The sequence below is a fragment of the Podarcis filfolensis genome, assembly GCF_964270895.1.
Source record: "Podarcis filfolensis genome assembly, chromosome: 3".
NCBI classification, from domain to species: domain Eukaryota; kingdom Metazoa; phylum Chordata; class Lepidosauria; order Squamata; family Lacertidae; genus Podarcis; species Podarcis filfolensis.
Window position 1 is genome coordinate 89,578,315 of NC_139606.1, and position 19,632 is coordinate 89,597,946.

The following is a 19,632-nucleotide window of genomic DNA, read 5'->3' on the forward strand; positions in this document are numbered from 1 at the left end:
TTCCCTGCTGCCCCCTCTCATTCTTTGTGGAAACTCACTGTTGTTTGCTGCGAGGAGCATGGATCTGTAATTATCACAAGTACTGGATTCTGGGTGTCAATTGTTACAAAGACTGTGGGCACAATTAGGGCTTTGAAAAAGGGGGGCATCCCCCCCGTGTGCTTTTATACACAGTGGTTTGCAGTTGTGCACACATTCACACAGTAATGTCATCTGAAGCTGCTGTCTGTGTTGTCCATACACACAGGTGGGCATGTTTTCGAACTAGTGTGCAACGTTGTTCTCTAGTCCCCTCTCCTCCGTTAGTGTTTCCACAAACCTACTTTTTTAAAAATAAAAATAAAATTCTCACTCTTCCAAAAGAGAGGAGCTGGAAGCTGTTGTGTTGATATACAGAGGATATATAAAAACAAAAAAAATTTTTTCCTTCCAGTAGCACCTTAAAGACCAACTAAGTTAGTTCTTGGTATGAGCTTTCGTGTGCATGCACACTTCTTCAGATACACAGTGTATCTGAAGAAGTATCTGAAGAAGTGTATCTGAAGAAGTGTGCATGCACACGAAAGCTCATACCAAGAACTAACTTAGTTGGTCTTTAAGGTGCTACTGGAAGGAAAAAAATTTTTTTGTTTCGACTATGGCAGACCAACACGGCTACCTATCTGTAAGAGGATATATAGATACATATTGGTGTACATAGGTGGCTGGCTGTACTGCTTCCTATTTTTGCCCATTTCATTCATAGACATGTTAAACATGGCAAAGGGCGAGTGGCACAGTGCATATTGGGAGCTGGGGTTGCTAGTTTACTCGCTTCCCCATCCAGTCTCTCTCATGCTCTCTCTGTGCCATCACACTAAAACTTGGAGGGGTGATCTTATTCCGAAAAATAAAACCCTTCCGTTATTGTCTATATTCTAGAACTTAATCCACAGTTATGCACAGGGTGCAAGTTTGGTAACAAGGATACATTTGTAAACTCTGGGGTTTTATCTGTTGTTAATTGATCCTATCACAAATTTAGGATAGGCAGTATAAGACAGTGGGTATGATAATGAACCATGACTATGAACTCCAATTTCCCTGTTGATAAACTCCGGTTTATAGGAGACATTAAGCTAGGTTTGGCATCTAAGCTCTGCTCCTAATCCATCAGGAGAAGTTGTACTGGTGGGAAGGGACTGGCAGTTTTGGAGGAGTCATAGATATACCATCCCTGCTAAAGAGCACATTTTTGTTTGTGGACTTTTTCAGGGAGAAGGGCAGCCCACATCTGTTTTTGCCACCATTATTCCTCCATTCTGCAGTTGCTCCTGCGCCATTCAAAACAAGAACTGTTATGTACTGAAGTTCTCACCCTGGGCCAGCAGGGGGATACTGTAGATAGTTATGCAAATGAAGGATTGAAAAGTGACGTTCAGTGATTGGATAGTTTTGTATGCAAATGAAGGATCGAAAAGTGACGTTCAGTAACTGGATAGTTTTAGAAAATGGCAACAGTTGTATTGTTCTGGAGCTCTATATAAGCCGGCTGACTGAGCTCCTCAGCCTAGTTCTGTTCTGGCGTCTGAATAAAGAAGAGCTGTTTAAAGAATCGCTGTGTCGTCTGACATGTTCGCCCACAACTTAACAAGAACAACACAGACTCAGTGAAGCTTCTTCTTTCTTATTCATGGCAGCCAAGCGGGAATGATGTGAACTCCATGATATCTGAGCAAAAAAAAGTGGGAAGGAGGTAACTGAGTTTTTTCCTTTAATTTACATGGAGGCTGGATGTCCCACCAACCCGTTTAATTGAACAATAGCCTCTATCCCACAGACGTCATCAACTGAAGGGGAAGCAGCAGCAACAGTTTAGTCCATAACTCACCTGCATGTACTTGTTTTTCATGCCCAAAGGGTGCATTGGAATGTGAATCTCAACGCTAGTAAAGGTAAAGGGACCCCTGACCATTAGGTCCAGTCGTGACCGACTCTGGGGTTGCGGCGCTCATCTGGCTTTATTGGCCGAGAGAGCCGGCGTACAGCTTCCGGGTCATGTGGCCAGCATGACTAAGCCGCTTCTGGCGAACCAGAGCAGCGCACAGAAATGCTGTTTACCTTCCCGCCAGACCGGTACCTATTTATCTACTTGCACTTTTGATGTGCTTTCAAACTGCTGGGTTGGCAGGAGCAGGGACCAAGCAATGGGAGCTCACCCCGTCGCGGGGATTCGAACCGCTGACCTTCTGATTGGCAAGTCCTAGGCTCTGTGGTTTAACCCACAGCGCCACCCGCGTCAGGGCTCTTAACAGCAGTGCTGGAAGACCTGCAAATGCCGAATAATGCCCAGGTGTAGGCAGGTAGGAACGAGGCTCAAAATTTTAAAGGTAAAAGGTAAAGGTACCCCTGCCTGTACGGGCCAGTCGTGTCCGACTCTGGGGTTGTGCGCTCATCTCGCTCTAGAGGCCGTGAGCCGGCGCCGTCCGAAGACACTTCCGGGTCATGTGGCCAGCGTGACGAAGCTGCAGCTGGCGAGCCAGCACCAGCGCAGCACACGGAAATGCCGTTTACCTTCCCGCTATAAAGCGGTCCCTATTTATCTACTTGCACTTAAGAGTGCTTTCGAACTGCTAGGTGGGCAGGAGCTGGGACCGAACGACGGGAGCTCACCCCGCCGCGGGGATTCGAACCACCGACCATACGATCGGCAAGTCCTAGGCACTGAGGTTTTACCCACAGCGCCACCTGCGTCCTTTTAAAATGTCTTTTTAAAATACCCGCGTATTTTAAAATACAGCTCTAAATAGCAGTTCTGGAAGACTTACCAATGCCCAGGTGTAATACTGACACCTAAGCAGTTACTAATACTAATACTAATACTAATACTAATACTAATACTAATACTAATACTAATGGAATAGAGCTCAGGAAAACATGTAGAATTGTGCCTGCTGGTTTGCTCATGTGTCTAAAGGAAGCAGAGGAATGTAGGGGTGGAAAGGCAAAACAACCAACATGAATTGTCATCTGAAGGCAGAGAAGCAGGTCACAGGTCATGTGTCTCAAGATCATCCCCGCTGCCAAATGATGAGACATTGTTGTGCTTTAAACATTCATTTTTGCATCAAAGGGAGACCTTTGTGTTGGTACACATTTGCCTTGCTTTGTATGGACAAGAGGAAACAAACATCCCATCAGCTCACGAAGAACCTTCCATGGCCAGTGAGAACTATGGGTCAGTTCTGGGGCTGCCCTCAGGGAAGGCAGAGGTCAGCGAGTGCAGGCCAGGGAGCACACGTACCATCAGCTCCCAGCTGGCCTGAGAGGACTCTGTCCCTCTGCATTTTATATAATGTGTTTGTTTTCATGTTTCAAAATTGTAAACCACTTGGCAGAAAGACAGCATAGAAATCTAATAAATGAGTGGATCGAGTCAGGAAGCACAGCGAAGGCACTCCAAAGTGTAGTATGTCCACAGCTTATGGCAGCTCTTATTATTTCCACATAGTAGGCCTTAGGCTAAGAGGAGATTGCACAAGCTTTGAATATTCTGCTTATGAGACCTGAGACAAATCTTTGTCCTCTTGGGAGTGAATCTATTTTTCTTCTGTGAAGCTAACAGGTGTATTCCCAGGATAATTTCGCATTTTTTGAACAATGGGGAAGTGTAATGTGACCCTAAGCATGTGGATCAAGAAGTAATTCCCAAAAGATGTGGCAAATGCATTAAAAACTAGGGATAAGAGGATTTCCTCAGTTCCCTTCTGTAATTGATCTGAGATTAGCCTTCACTTGTTTCCCTTCCAGCTGAATTTCAGTTAGAGATTGGGATTTGGGGGTAGTGGCAGAACTGGCGCTGCACCTGGTATTCATTTTTTTTTAATTAAAAAACACAGAGACACACAAAATTCCAGAGTTTGGTAAGAATAAAATAAATGCAGAGCATACAACAGTTGCCTTGCTCTCCCTCTCTTCCAACCAGCGTGTTGAACTCAGTGCAGTGCAGGATGGAAGAGGGACTAGAAAGTCAAGAGCAACTATGGAAATAAATTTATTATTTCTTTATTTAAAATGAATGCTGTTCATTAAAAATCCCAAGCCAGTTTTACAACACATAAGAACCAATACAATAAAAAGACCAATATAAACTTAATATGTACAGTGAATAATTAAAACACAGCAGCTAAATCAAATCAAATCAAATCACAGTAGCTGAAAAATTATCAGTGGCTTGATATGAGTGACCAGCAAAAGCCTGAGTGAACCAGTACAGGAAGTGCTGAAAACTCAACAAGGTCATTTGCCTCCCCCCCCCCCCCTTTGTAGGAGCCATGATGGAAAAGTCTCCACTCACTTGTAGCTGCCAGGTGGAGTTCCATAGGCAGTGGCTTGTTCTGAGATCTCAGCAAGTGGGCAGAGGTGTTGTGTCAGGTAACTGGGTCCCAAGTTATTCATGGCTTCATAGGTCCAGACTGGTAGCAAATATACTGAAAGGAAAACAAGTTCCAAAGATTTGAGTTCTGCTCCAGAAAACATTTCTAGTAGAGCAGAACCTCAAAGTCTATGGTGGAATACAACAGAGGCAAATTCTGCAACCATCCCTTATTTAAATGCCACAGATAAAGGCCTTAACTGTGCTCCATGTCATGTATAAATTTGCCCTGTTTGCCTTTCTCCAGTTTTGCAGAGGATTGCACATGTTCTTCTTCACCTCTCCTTGGAAACAGATGGGGCTAAAAAAAATGGAACAAATCAATTGGAACCTGAGGGTAATCATGCCCGTGGCAAAGATCCTTGGACCCAATTTTCTTGTTCCACCTTAACAGGCAATGTCCAGTTTTTGAGGAGGCATCTTTTCTTCTTGCTCCAAAATGTAGGGTTGCCATATTTAAAAAAGTGAAAATCCGGAGCTACTTTTTTTTAAGGAAAATCAGCAAAAACATCACTGCTGGCATGGCTTGGCATACATCCGGATTTTCCTGGACATTTTGCCAATTTTTTCTAGGACACTGCTTCAGACTACAGATGGGAGATGGCAACCCTACTTGGACCTACATTGGTCTGTCTAGCTTAGTTTATTGCACACTAAAAAGTCGGGGTGCAGAGTGGGCTCCCCAGGCACACATACACTACCAGCCGTGCCTGGAGATTCTTGGCGTTGAGCCCTTCCAGAGGAGTACAACGTGTTTTCCCAGAGATCTAAAAACGTTAAATTGGAGCACTCATCTCTGTGGTATGAGTGAAAATAATAATTCCGAAACTCAAATATGTTTTTTCCGGTAATGAACATATGCAGTTTAAAACAAAGGGGAAAGCAATTAACCCAGCACTTTAAATCCAACTGATAATAAAACCCACAACCAACTCAACAGGCAATAAAAAAGACTAATCCAATTTACGTTGGAGGTTTATTATGGTTCATTACAGTCTGATAAAATAATTTTGCAATCAGCATAATCTGCGTATTTTTTTAATTTTGCGATATATACTACAATCTTTGTCTTTTAGCATGCAGAGGGTAAAAGTACAATCACATGGATAAAAGGTTTTTCCATTGTAAAACTGAAGGGGTGGGGGAGTGGCAGAGTCTAAATTACAAAATATGGCTTTACTTGATAAGTGGTAAAATGGATTTATCAAGATTTCATGTTATTCAGCAAATGGCAGCATGTGCCCATTTAAGCAAATACTGAATACAAAGGGGTAGAATGTATAGCTGAAACAAAGAATTGCAAATGTATGAAAATCAGCAATTTCCCCAGTTTCACAAGTCATCCTTTGCAAATTTGCAAAATTTCAAAATTTCAAAGCCAAATTTAAATGTGCACTTCTAATGTGATCTTTTTTCTTTTTTTCTTTTAGCTCAGAATTTAAAAGCAGAATTAAATCTTGGTTGGGTTGGGAACTCTATTTCTCTAGCTTCCAAGCATCAACAGATTCTTCTGAGCATGCTCTGAACCACATCACACATTACAATAGCCTTGTAATGTCAATCAGTATTATTAATATCATACTACTGACTGCAGGGGAGACGGTGAGATTTGAGGGAAACAGTTATTTGCCTAAAGCAACCTAGTGGCTGAGTTAAGGCTTCAACTAGCAGCTGCCTGGGCTAGAGCTCCTTCTCTCAGCCTCTACACTTTGCCAGTGCGGGCACCAATTCTGCCTCAGGTAAGCGTGACAAATGTACAGTCATGGTCCTACAATATTAACACAATGGGGACCAACGAGTTCTCTGGGAGGTGCCCCATTTTCCTAGTTACAGAATACTTAAAGAGAGATGTCACTGCAACAGTAGATCCTGACAGAAGATTTTAGGACTCTGTGCCACAGATGAAAAACGTATGTGCATCATTTCCAAATTCTTTCTGGAGGAATCTAGCAGTTCAGTCTTTTGCAATGTTTCATAGACTTGACATCAAATTAAAAGAATTGCGATTTCTTATTCATGTATACAAATACATTCTTCCTCCCTCCCTCCCTCCTTCCCTCTCCCTCCCCTTGAAATTATTTCAAGAGTCCAATATGCCACAGGACATCTGCCGTCAACATTCATTCTGTTTGGTTACAAAAATAAACTATATTAATATTTGTCACCATGCAAATGCATGGACTTCCCCGCTTCTGGGTAAGCCCAAAGAAATGGACAGAAAGGCTTGAAGGTTGCTTTCTCTAGGTGCCTTCCAGATGCTATGGACTCCAATTCCCATCATCCCCTGTCTCCATGGCCAGTTGTTACAGATGGTGGGAGTTGCAGTCCGAAACATCTCATGAAAATCATAATGGGAAAGGGTGATGGAATGGTTATTATTATTATTATTAAAAGCTGTCTGTGATGAGCAAGCTTTAAATCAGAGGTGACTAACCTGTGGCCCTCAAGGTGTTGTTGGACCACAACTCCCAGCAGTCATGATTCCTGACCATGCTGGCTGGGAATGATTGGAGATGGCGTCCAACAACATTAGAATAACTACACCCCTGCTTGAGTGAAACATTCACCAAATTAAATACCAATAGACCTGAGGTAGACTTGGCTGTAGAATGACTACATTCTGGTACAGAAGACTAGCAAGGCATCAGGCCAGGGTTTCCCAAACTTGGGTGGCTAGCTATTTCTGGACTACAATTCCCATCATCCCTGACCGCTGGTCCTGCTAGCTAAGGATGATGGGAGTTGTAGTCCAAAAACAGCTGGAGACTCAAAGTTGGCAAACCCTGCATTAGGCAAATATATAATTCCTAAGGGCAGGTTAAAATACTCTCCTGTGACTTCATTCATACATAGTCAGGTGTGCCAGTGAAGCATGAACACCATTGTATTCTCACTGCTTAAACTGTGGTGCAGTCATCTGAGCAGGTAGCCTGTTCCCTACCTTGTTTTCGGTGAGAAAGTGTATCAGCAGCCATCTGGTTGTATAGGTATGCCATACCTTGTGCAGCAGACATGGTGCCTGTATAGAAACCAGGCCTATGATTGCTAATGAAGCAGATGTAACCCTAATGGTATCACCACCCATTAATGCACGATATGCAGCAAAGATCCAGAAATAATGAGCCAGAATAGACCAGTGGTCTGACGTAAGAACATAAGAAGAGCCTAAAGCCCCACCTAGTTTAGCATCCTGCTCTCAAAGTGGTTAACCAGATACCCATGGGAAGCCCACAAGCAGATCCTGAGCACTGCAGCACTCTCTCCATCTGTGATATCCCGGAAGCTGATATTCAGAGGAATATAGTGGAAAACTGCCATCATGGCTAGCAGCCATTTGGAAATGCCTTGGACCAATATTTCAGATTTTTGTCAAGCTGATGATGGCAGCATTGTAGACAATGCTGAGCCAAATTTTCTCATCAGGCTTTTTTCCCCATGTAAAAATAAAAGAAAATCTATGGCTTTTTTCCTTAGGAAAAGGAGACAGCTTTGCAGACTTTCCTCCCAACATTCTCCACCATATTTGTGGTGGTCACCCCCCCCAAAAAAAAAACAACCACACACACACACAAACACGGTTCCAGGGCCATTGTTGAGGATGCAAAATGGTAGCTGGGCTGTCAACACAGCTGCTGTTGTTGTGACTTGCAGTGGCTGTGAAAGAAAGAAAAACTCCTGGGGGGGGGGGAGCTGTGCTACTGCCCCTGTGAAATGTGAGAAAAAAATGATGAAAGATTTGCCCTTCCCCTGCAGAAATTCAATTGTAGTCCCTCCAGTTTCTGTGCTGAGGGTGGAGAATGTTGACAGGCTATTTGTGTACACAGCTATAATAAAAAGTGACAGAGAATTACAGACTTGCAGCAAGTGGCCTTTGGCTCCTCCAGTCCAACGGACTGCTCCATGCAGGAGCTGCAATGCAGGATTCCTAGCAGATGGCTGGCCAGACTCTGCTTAAAGACCTTGAGGGGCAAGGGTTGGGTTAGCAATAACAACAGGCAGTTTTGCAAAACATTTACAGGTTGGCTGGAAGTCATACGTACTGAAAGCCTATCCCGTGCCCTTGTAGTGGGAGAATGGGCAACTGTGCCACAGTAAGGAAATGCTAAGCTACTTCCCATGTCTTAATACAGGCTTGCCATACACCAGAAATATTCCTGACATGTCCTGTTTTTTGGCTGAAAAAATCATGTCGGGGGTAATTTTGCCAAAGCGGAAAAAGCACAATGGAAAATGCAGCGGAAACAGCTCCAAAAAGCTTAAAATCACTATTTTTCAGGGAGGCTTCCTAAAAAAATAAAAAGCTCAAAAATGTTGGGGTCTTCCTAAATAAAAGCTCAACAGGAATTTTAGCTTTTGAAACATGGCAACCCTACTTAATAAAAGCAAGTATATGTGCATTTGCAAAATATGCATTGCAGAAAACTGCAATTTAGTTTTTTAAAAACTGAGCTCAGAGCCAGCTATGGTTTATAAAGTAGGCACTGTAGCTGTGCATTTAACAACAGCATAATGTACAGATACTAGGTAATGATGTTTGCTGTCGTGCTGCACTTAATAAGCTGCTATTAAATGCACAAAGCCCTCCTTCCTCTGCCTCTGATCAGTTGGCAATCTCATTGGCAAGACCCATAAGAAATCGATCAAGTAGCCCTTAAAATGGATTATTTTTTCCACGATGCAGAGGGACCTGCAGAATCCCTGAGTACCATTAAAACAAGTTGCCGAGAGGTTTTTCTTAGCCATGGGCTAGCTAGAATTTTTCTTTTGGGATCTCAGGGATACAGGGTCATTAGATACCCCATACTGGGTTTTGGGGAGGGGTAGAGATTCAAATGGATTGTTACTGTTATTTTATGTTAGTTTCATCTCACAGGTAATAATGAACGACCCATTCCCTCAAAGTGTCCCTATTTTCCAGGGACAGTCCCAGATTTACATAAGCCGACCTGGTTTCTGTTTTGATCCTGGAATGTCCCAATTTTCCTTTAGGACATCCCTATTTTCACTGGAGAAATGTTGGCGGGTATGGAGTTATGCGACCCCTGAGCCAAGGAGATAAATAACCATACAACCTTTAGAAGACATCTGAAGGCAACCCTGTATAGGTAGGTTTTTCAATGTTTAAAGTTTTATTACGTTTTTATATATGTTGGGAGCTGCCCAGGGTGGCTGGGGCAACACAGTCAGATGGGCAGGATATAAATATTATTATTGAATATGACGTCCCTATTTTCATCGGAGAAATATTGGAGGGTTTCCAGAATATTCTAACCCTAAAGTTCTGGTGTTTCACTCCATCCACTCTAGAAAGCAAACCCCTACAAATTTTATCACCAAAGATATCCCTGCCCAGTTCTGAAGTAGCTTTCTCAGGCTGCTGACTTGTGCATGAAAGCAAACACTGGCCTCTATTCTGTAACTTTGCAATCTTCCATTATCTTCCCGGTCTAAAAGTATGCTTCAGCTCCTCTCATCAATGGCCATCAGTGACCATGGATTTCATCCTGAACCTCCTTCAATTTCATCCTTTACCTTTAAATCTGTTTGATTTTGGATTTGGATTTGGATTTTTTAAGGTTTGGTTCATTCGGGGAGATTTTATCCAATTGAAAACAGTGGGCAGATATCTCCCTTGTGGGATTATTCCTAAATAGTGCTTGCTTAAAGAGTGCCACCCTTGTTCCCATCTTTGCTGACATCCAAATTAGAAGCTGCAGCTGCAAGAGGAATGAAAACAACACCAGACCTAGCCCTTTCTCCACAGATTCCAACAGCTGGTGTCTCTTTGGCACAGGCTGGGCTCCAGTCCCAACAACCCCTCTGTTGTTCTGTAGATCAGTCACAGTGGATAGCGGTTCCTTTGTTCTTAGCCTGACTTTGGAGGCTGCTGCAAAGATATGGTTAGACACACCTCTAAATCTTCTGTGAGACTGGCTTAGCAAGTGTATAATACTACCCTAATCATTCTCCCTTTTGTAAGAAGGAAGAACCTCTGAGCAGCGACAAGACTGCAAAGTGAACAGCCTTCACAGTTCAGGGAATTGCTGCCAAGCTTTGTCTGTTGCGGCTAATACAATATGGGGCGAGGGGGACAACAATTTAAAGGATGTGTCATTTTCCAATAGATTGAAAGATTAAAGAGGGTCTTGCATTCGAAATGTTTGCTAGGATAGGGTGCATATAATATAAAGCAAGATAATTGCTAGTATTGCTTGGGGATATCTCAGATACATTTTCCCTTATCATTTTTCACCAAAATGAGATTTATTAGATTGCCTGCTGCAACATGGTTAGCTTTACTGATGTGGGCTTTATTTGCAATTTGATTATTATTTTAGCATTGTTTGATTCAAGTGTACACACACACGTGTGTGCGTTTGTTGCCTAGTTCATTTAAAACATTATTTACTCTGGCTGGCATTTAGTTGTGTTGTCTGTGTGGCTGGTTGGCTAGAAACTGGTTCTGTTTTGCTGTATCAGAAATGTACTGCAAAAGTTCCCTAGATGCCTCTCCTTTATGTCCCCACATAGGTGGGGTAAGGCTAAGGCAATCCTGTGAACTTCAAAATGCTGAAGGGAGGGTCCTGAGGATTTAATCAGGGAAAGGAAGAGGGATGCTGAACTGTCTGTTTTTTGTTTGTTTGTTTTTTAAGGCGCTCTTGCGCCCTTAACAGCTATATGGCAGAAGTTCAGCAGGCACAAATTCTCAGTTTGCTGCAGGATTATGTCACAGAGCTGGGGGGGGGGGCAGGTGCTGCTGTGCTCATGTCCTCTAGACGGGCTTCCTATAGGCATTTGGCTGGCTTTGAGAACAAAATGCTTGGCTAGATTGGGGCATTTGGTCTGATTTGTCAAGTACCTGTGGGGAGTCGCTAATACCAGAACGTAATAAGAGATTCTTGCGAATCATGTAGGTCTGTTCAAACCCACTGGCTCTAATAGAACACATAGCTTACATTTTGTTGCAGAGGTAAATTTCAAAGACTGAGATAGTATCCTCAATATGCCTGGTGTATGCTAGGGCACCAGCTCCTATGCATCCACTAGACACAGCAAAGTCCTGCTCATTTGTTCACAAGGATGAAATTGCACTGACTATTCTCTGTTTCAAATTCTGAGTCTTCGGAATTCAAATTCTGAGTCTTCTTAGGCATTTACATTAAAGGGACAGCTTCGCATTGCCCATTATCGTGGAATTTGGACCTATCTATGAAAAACGGGTCAGCTTTATACAGAGCAATGGTTATTATCAAGCCAAGTTGCCTTAAGAAAAATGCTTTAGCCCCGTTTCCATAGGATCCTACGAAGCTGCCAGATGCTTAATCAGGCCACTCGGTCCATAGAGCGCAGCACTGTACTCACAGGCTGGCAGGGGCTGTCCAGGGTTTCAGAACTTGCTTCTAAGCCTGTTCAGGAGGAAGCAGCTCCCCTCCATTTCCATACGAGTTGCTTCCCAGGAAACATGCTTAGGGCTCTCACTCAGGACTGGCCCCACCATAAGGCAGAGTGAGACAGGTGCCTCAGGCAGAGGGGGGGAGCGGCAGCTACACAACCCACCCTGCAACCCCTAAGCCAGCCTGCTGCCTCCAAGTGCAGTGGTGGCTGCTCGCCTGGCACCTGTGTTGAGGTAAGGTTCATCTGCCAGTCTGCTTGGCTTTTCTTTGTGGAATTCTGGGGTTGTCGGGGGGGGGGGGGGAGGAGAGAGAGCATCTCATTCTTCTCTTTCCAGGAAAGCATCAAGGTCCATCCCTGTCTATCAGTGTTCTTCTGGCCAGTCCTTGCCTTGCTGAAAACAGCATGCGATCCAAAATCAGAGGAGCAAACATGTGTTGCCCATCTACAACGTGGGCATGTAGGGAACACAATCCTTTCTGGCAGAGGTAAAATGAACGAATGAACAAACAAAAAACAGAAACCATGCACCTGGAGCTGCAGAGATTGTGCACCTTGAAGGAATGCTGATGGGTCATTATTTAGGCAGGTTACATCAGTGGTCATGGTTGGGTGGGGGAAATAAGTTGGGATGGACAGAGAGGCAGGAGCAGCCTGTCTACAGGCAAACAGGGCAAACTCTTTGGTTGATGATGGTGGCCTTTGTACATTCACTCACAAGGTCTCATCCTCTAAGGTGGGCAGGGTCCCTTTTTCCTAAGTCAAAAGCCTTCACACTGGCTGGAACTGATGGGAGATGTAACCCAAGACATCTTGGAGGGGGAAGGCCACCAGCATTTTTTCTCAGCAACTGCAAGGATCGCAGTGCATTTCTTGCAGGGAAGGGGGGCATCAGCTGTCTAATATTACATTGCTTCTTGCAGTGAAAAAAATACAAGCAGCCACTGTAGGTCTCTAGCATTAAGGACCATGCCACATCTTCCTTTGTCGGCATGCTCACTCTTGAAACTACAGTGACACTGTGAGCAGAGAGGAAAGGGGAGGGTAAGGGTCTGACACATTGTGATGTGTCGTGGAAATTGGTCTTTCCCCTACCACTCAGCTTTGAAAAGGAATTCCATCTATGTAGGTTTCATTGGGTCCTTTCCATCACACTACAAACCTACCTAGCTTTTGCTAGAAAGGCTCGATGTTTTAAGGTGACACAACAGAATCCTGCAGCCAGAGGGACTCCTCACCACTGCAGCAGCACTGAAGGCCAAGACATTTATGATCATAACTGCTGATTCATTATGCAGCACTTGAGAAAACTTAAAAAGAGTTCCTACTTTAACCCCCACCACACGCTCCCCTAACAGCACAGTGATCTGGTAGGCTGCAATCCTGCATAGAGTTATGATCCTTAAAACTCAGTGATGTTAATAGAAGTTAAGGCATCAAGCAATGTACAGGATTGGGACCTTGGTCCATATAATGCCCTGTGAAAATAGTGCCTTTTAAATAATAACAACAATGCAAAACCTGGATAATTTACATAAAATGCAAACAATAAATCAGGAATGCTGCTACATTGATTTCAGTGAGCAAAATGTACATTCAGTTCAATGTAATATTTTCACATGCACAGAATGGGAGGGGGTTTTTAATCTGAAAAAAATAGAGAGATTTCATTTGACAACATATACTAAGGCTGGGATTTTCAGCGGCATCAAACAGTAGCCCAGATTTCGATACCAATTCAGTAATAACTGGGCAGCAAATCCCCCTAAGGCAGCAATCCTCCTGTGACTTACTTGAGAGTAGTCCTATTTAGCTCAAGTGGAAGTGCGCTGGGGATTTGGTTTGCAGCCTGAAGCTCCTTTGAAAACCCCACCTGAACAAATTACACAATTCGAATGTGACATTTTTTAAAAAAGCATAACATCATGGAAAAACATTTACCATATTTTTTGTTGGGTGCTGCTTGCCGAAGCGAGGCAGGGGCTTTAATGCCTGAGGTATAGGAAGTTCCTGGATGCTTTTAGGGAAATGGGAGGGTGGGAGAGTCTGAAGGATGGTTTGCATAGCTTGCAGGTATAAAGATGCAGGCATGTTCCCCACCAGGCTATTGAACTTGTCCTCCCCTAGCAGAACTGCCCAGTGCTCTGGATGCTCCTGCAGCACCTTCCTCATCTTGAACCGGGGGCTGGGCATGAAGAGCAAGAGGTAATCGAGGCAGAGCTTTTTGGACGCCACGTTGACTTTCGAGTCCCACATCTGCTCCAGAATGACGTCCAGCGGTGTCAGTCCTTTGCTGTCCTCTATCCTGGGAGAGGCCCCGTTCCCCAGGAGGATCAGAACCGTCTCTGACCTCAGGAGCTCGCAGGCAAGATGCAGAGGGGTCTTCCCATCTTCCAGGTGGAAGCAGCCGGTTCGGTTGATGTAGGAGTTCAGGCTGGGCAGCTTGTGGGAGATGCTGATGATCAGCCCCAGAATGTCTCTCCTGTCGTAGGTGACAGCCATGGCCAAGTGAGGAGCAGAGGAAGGGCAATAGCAGAAATGTTCCCCGGGGACTTTGAGAGCCTCCTCCGGAAAATGAGACAGCAGGTACTGGGCATAAGGCAGGTGGTTGTGCACCACGGCATAGAGCAGGGCTTCGGAAGGGGAATACGTCCTCAGGCTGGCATTTTCTTCCCAGTAGAAATACTCCATAGTCCTCATGTCTTCCAGCATCCAGACAGGTTTGTGATCTCTGACAGCTTGGTAAAACATATAGGATAAGAACTTGCAATGCCTGCTCTGGTCATCCTGTAAGCTGGCCTGGTTACTGGCCATGTCTCGGAAGTCCCAATGGTGAACAAGTCCTTTTGTGCCAAAAAGGAAAGCGGGGGGGGGGGGGGCTCCAATTGCAAGCGAAGGCTGATGTTCAGTTTGAATGCAGATTCCAGAGGCTGCTACAACCTTCAGATTGTCATTGCAGCAGCCTGGACTGCACTAGCCGGAATGCATAGCTCTTTCTCTGACGGGCTGTTCATCTCCACCCATTCATTGTTTTCCCTTTCTCACTGCGGCTGGTTTTGTTGAGGTAAGCAGAATCTCGCCAGCTCAGTTAACCATTGCCATGCAAGCACGCAGTAAATGCAGTCGGTTCTCTGTTCGGCGCAGGTTAATGGAATACAGATAGCTGTGATTTAACAGCCGAAGAGAGAGCTATTTGCAGGGGACTATAATTAGCTGTGCAAAAGGAGCAATTTTCTGCCTGCAGTCAGGGCCCAATCAAAGCTACAATAACTATTGCAACAGAGTGTGTGTGCCTCCTGATGTTTATGTGCTCCTAGAACTGTAGGGGCATGTGTGTGTGATGTCACTTATACGCATTCTCCATACAGATGCAGTCCCTCAATGGATTAATCTAGTATAGTTATTTTATTTTTTAAAAGTATATGCCATATTCATGAAAAGTATCATTGTGGTTTACAACAGTTATGCATAAAACCATGCCACAAAAAACAAAAATATTAAAATCAGAAATCAGAAATCAGCTTTTATGGAAATGTGTATTCTTAACTGCCTGCATAAACCTGACAGAAAAGTTTTCAGCAGGCATTTAAAAATTAAAACAGAATGCGCCTGCTAAATCTTTAATGAAAGAGTAATCCACAAAACTGAGCTGATAACACGAAAGGCTCAGTTTCTTGCTGCTGTCAAATGAACCTCGCCAGTTTGGAGGACGACCAGCAACACTCCTGCAGATGATCTCAGGGATCCAGCTGGGCTATAAGGCTTCAGGTGGTTCCTAAGGCAGCTTGGACCTAAGTTGTTCAGGGCTTTGTAAATTAATACAAGGACCTTGAATCTGGCTTGCTAGTAGATTGGCAGATTGTATGCAGGCTGAGACCCCACTTACCCGCAGACTGTCTCACCAGAGTGGTGCATGCTCTGGTTATCTCCCGCTTAGACTGCTGCAACATGCTTTATGTGGGGCTACCTTTTAAGGTGACTCGGAAACTACAACTAATCCAGAATGCAGCGGCTAGACTGGTGACTGGGAGTGGCCGCTGAGACCACATAACACTGGTCTTGAAAGACCTACATTGGCTCCCAGTACGTTTCTGAGCACAATTCAAAGTGTTGGTGCTGACCTTTAAAGCCCTAAATGGCCTTGGCCCAGTATACCTGAAGGAGGGTCTCCACCCCCATCGTTCTGCCTGGACACTGAGGTCCAGCGCCGAGGGCCTTCTGGCGGTTCCCTCACTGCAAGAAGTGAGGTTACAGGGAACCAGGCAGAGGCACTGGCAGAGGAAGAGGAGTGCAGGGGGAGCGCACCACCTCCAGCAGCACGATCCCAGTGGGGTGCCATCGCAGCTACACCCCCCCTGCCCGCACTGGGTGCCACGCCCCCAGGACACACACCAGCCCTGCCTCCGCCTGCTCTCTGACACCCATGCTGGAGCATGAAGCTCCATCAATGGGCAGAGGGGGCCTTCTTGGTAGTGGTGCCCGCCCTGTGGAACACCCTCCTATCAGATGTCAAAGAAATAAACAACTATCTGACATTTAGAAGACATCTGAAGGTAGTCCTGTTTAGGGAAATTTTTAATGACTGATGTTTTAATGAATTTTTAATATTTTGTTGGAAGCTGCCCAGAGTGGCTGGGGAAACCCAACCAGATGAGAGGGTATAAATTATTTTATTATTAATTATTATTATTATTATTATTACTAGATTTTCAAAAAATGGTGGCACAAGTTGTCAGCCCGGGGCCCACATCATATGGAAACTTACATCTTACTTTTATTTATCTAACAAATTTATATACTACTTGGTTTTAGTAAAACTTCTAATGGATTACAAGAAATATTAAAATTATCAATACAAACAGCTTAAAAAAATTAACAGTAAAAGAGATTAAAACATGTAAATGTGTCTGGATGGGGAGTTCTATCAGGCCTGGAAGAAAAGCATCCCTACAAAGGAGCCGGGTAATGCAGATGCAGGGCCTCTAATATCAACAGAGATCCAAGTGGCTAACCCACCCATAAGAAGAGTTCGGATTTGATATCCCGCTTTATCACTACCCGAAGGAGTCTCAAAGCGGCTAACATTCTCCTTTCCCTTCCTCCCTCACAACAAACACTCTGTGAGGTGAGTGGGGCTGAGAGACTTCAGAGAAGTGTGACTGGCCCAAGGTTACCCAGCAGCTACATGTGGAGGAGCGGAAACGCGAACCCGGTTCACCAGATTGCAAGACTACCGCTCTTAACCACTACACCACACTGGCTCTCTCATAACTCATGCAAAATGATGTTTCTTGGTAGCTGGATATGAAAAGGGTCTAAAACCAGAATTGTTTAAACCACACTCCAACTGGTGGGCTCCTGTACTTGCTAAATTATTTGCTGAGATCAATCCGATTGGCTTAATTCCAACTGTCTGTAGTTCATCCTATTTTTTAAAAAGAGCAGCCCCTCTCTTCCCCAGAATTACAGATCTGTTGGATATCCTTCTAAAATATATGCCACTTGTTTTTACTTAATAAGCTGCAGGACTGGATCTCATCCCGTTGTGTTCTATGCAGAAAGAAAGCCAGTTCCAGGAATTCTTATTGCATCATTGATCCTTTGTTATACTTTGGTCCCACCTCATTGAGAAATTTCTTGAAAACAATGCAAGGCTCTTTGCGGTGTTTGTTGACCTATCATCAGCTTTTGATTCAATAGATAGAAACCATCTGTGGGCCAAATTGCAACCCTTTGATATAGACCCTAAAGCTGCTGATGCTTCTTCAAAGTCTTTATCAAGATGCTCCTATTAAAATCAGAGTCAGCAGGAATGGTCTTTTAACTACCCCAATCCAAACTATGGGGTTAACTTTATGTTAACCATCTGGCTAAATTGCTTGGGAAATTATATAAAAGCCCACTTGCCACAAGAAATGTAGGTGTCACTGCTCTCCTATATGGAGATGATATGATTATATCTTCTCTGACCAGAGGTGGTTTGAAAAAGCCCCCACCAGGGATTTGTTGAAGACTAACATCATCTGGAGGGCCATATTCCCCATCCCTGTCCTAGATCAAATGGGTTGTCACAACTTTCTACCTTCATTGAAACCTTTCTTCAGCAACTGGGTTCTCATCACATTAATTGGTGATTTCACTATAGAAAATAGCAACATTTTGCCATAGCTGAGAATTACAGGGAAAGATCAGCCAAGGTGGGCAAACTATCCTTTAGAGATGTCCACAAATAGAAATCTTCTCCTTGAAGGACACCAGAGTACCTAGAACATAGACTGAGAACTCTGGCCCTGGCCTACCAAAAATATGTATTAAGAAAATTGCACTCTTTGTGTTATATCCTTATTTATCCCCTCTGAAAGCCAAGCAGCAGCAATCTACAATAACCAACTTACTGAGCAAACGAGTAGCACTTCTTTTGCGAGTGATGAGGACAAATTGCAGCGATTAGCTGCTGAATCAAAATTTAATATACTAAGGGAGCTTGTGAGCTTTCTTTCTTCGAGCAGTGGTTTCTTGTTTTGTCTCTTTGAGAGTCAGCTGTTGAATTGTGCATAGGCAGAATCAGCTATAACTGCGCAGCCTAAAATTGTGGGTATATGTTTATCACCAAAAATAGCAGCTTTGAGGTGCCATAAGACTTCCTTTTCTGCAAGACTAACATGAATACTACTCTGGAAACCCTCAAGATTGTTATTTACAGTTATTTTTCAGTGCAGATCCAAAGGAAGCATCCCCCTACTGTCTTGTTTAATAAGCATGCAGAGAAATATGGCACTGCATCTTACTGCATAGTGCTGAAGCTGCTACAAAATGTTGGCATGGAGTATTTCCTCTAATGAGCTATTACATACAGGCCTGAGAACAGAAATCCATTAAGTGGATTTCCTCTGCTTTAGCTGTGCGGTACAGAAATGAATCAGCTTTCCAAGCCCTAATGTATGCCACATCCAAGGGCTCCTTCCTTTTATTAGCATTATTTTCAATCTTCCCTAAGTGGACATAACAATTCAATCAAATCTTTAAAAAAAAACAAAAAAACAGCTGGTTGATTTGGCACAAGCTGTTGTTTTTCCAGCTATCCCTGCACTATCTCACTCTTGGATCGAGGGTTCCAGCTGTTATTTTTTGTTCCCAAACATTTATTTGCTGGGTAAGATGCTTATCCCTGTTGGGCTCTTGTATTCTGGCCTTGAGCAGATGTACTGCTTCCCCATTGCTACATTATAAAGCCAAAGGGACAGGTTTTCCTGTGTACCAAAACAGGACAGCCTCGGGTACCAATCAGCTAGTGCTGTGCCTTGCACCCCTGGATGCATTAGTTGGGTTATGCTCTGGAAAACTTTGCAGCAGACCCACAACTCCTCTTTCTGTCTCTCCCCACCAAACCTCCAGAGTATATGATGGAAACAGGAACAATAGATGCTGCAATCCGCTCAAGGCACAGCTAGGTCTCATTTATATTTTATATAGTTTTACATTATTATACATGTGGCAAACCACTGTGAGGGGGCAGGATATTGCATTTTGAACAGTGATTGAGACACTTATGAAACAAATAAATAAAAGTTAAAAGCAATGGCCACCACCTTGGATGGCATTAAGAGGATTAGAAAAACTCATGGTGTATAAGGCTATCAGTGGCTACTGGCAACAACAGCTATGTTCTCCAGGCTAGAGGCAGTATACCTCAGAATACCAGTTGCTGGGAATCGCAAGTGGGATATTATAATATCATTTATTGATGTATTTATGGTTGTTGAATTTGATTCTAGAAAGCTATGGCAATCTGAAGTAAGAAATTTTATTATATGGAACCAAACTGT

At 43.8% G+C, this 19,632-nt stretch overlaps 1 protein-coding gene across 2 annotated transcripts; it reads right to left on the bottom strand.

The window, feature by feature from the left end:
• Positions 1–4,028: 4,028 nt before the first annotated feature.
• Positions 4,029–15,286, bottom strand: LOC310758379 (ankyrin repeat domain-containing protein 9-like). Of its 2 annotated transcripts, none has more exons than XM_083604601.1 (2): positions 13,748–15,286; positions 4,029–6,749 (listed from the first exon to the last, which is right to left on the bottom strand). In XM_083604601.1, the coding sequence occupies exons 1-2, from the start codon at positions 14,618–14,620 to the stop codon at positions 6,576–6,578; spliced, it is 1,047 nt and encodes a 348-aa protein (XP_083460727.1). In that variant the 5' UTR covers positions 14,621–15,286; the 3' UTR covers positions 4,029–6,575. The 2 variants fall into 2 exon arrangements, with proteins under 2 accessions (XP_083460727.1, XP_083460728.1); XM_083604602.1 differs by having other exon boundaries at positions 4,029–4,469; positions 13,748–15,285.
• Positions 15,287–19,632: the final 4,346 nt, after the last annotated feature.

What these genes read in the sequence shown, in the direction of transcription:
- LOC310758379 (XM_083604601.1), bottom strand. Translation starts at nt 14,620, where the DNA reads ATGGCCAGTAACCAGGCCAGCTTACAGGATGACCAGAGCAGGCATTGC. An exon ending in AGCACCCAACAAAAAATATG is followed by an intron (nt 6,750 to 13,747) that starts GTAAATGTTTTT and finishes GATTTTCATGAG; the next exon opens with ATGTTTCGGACTGCAACTCC.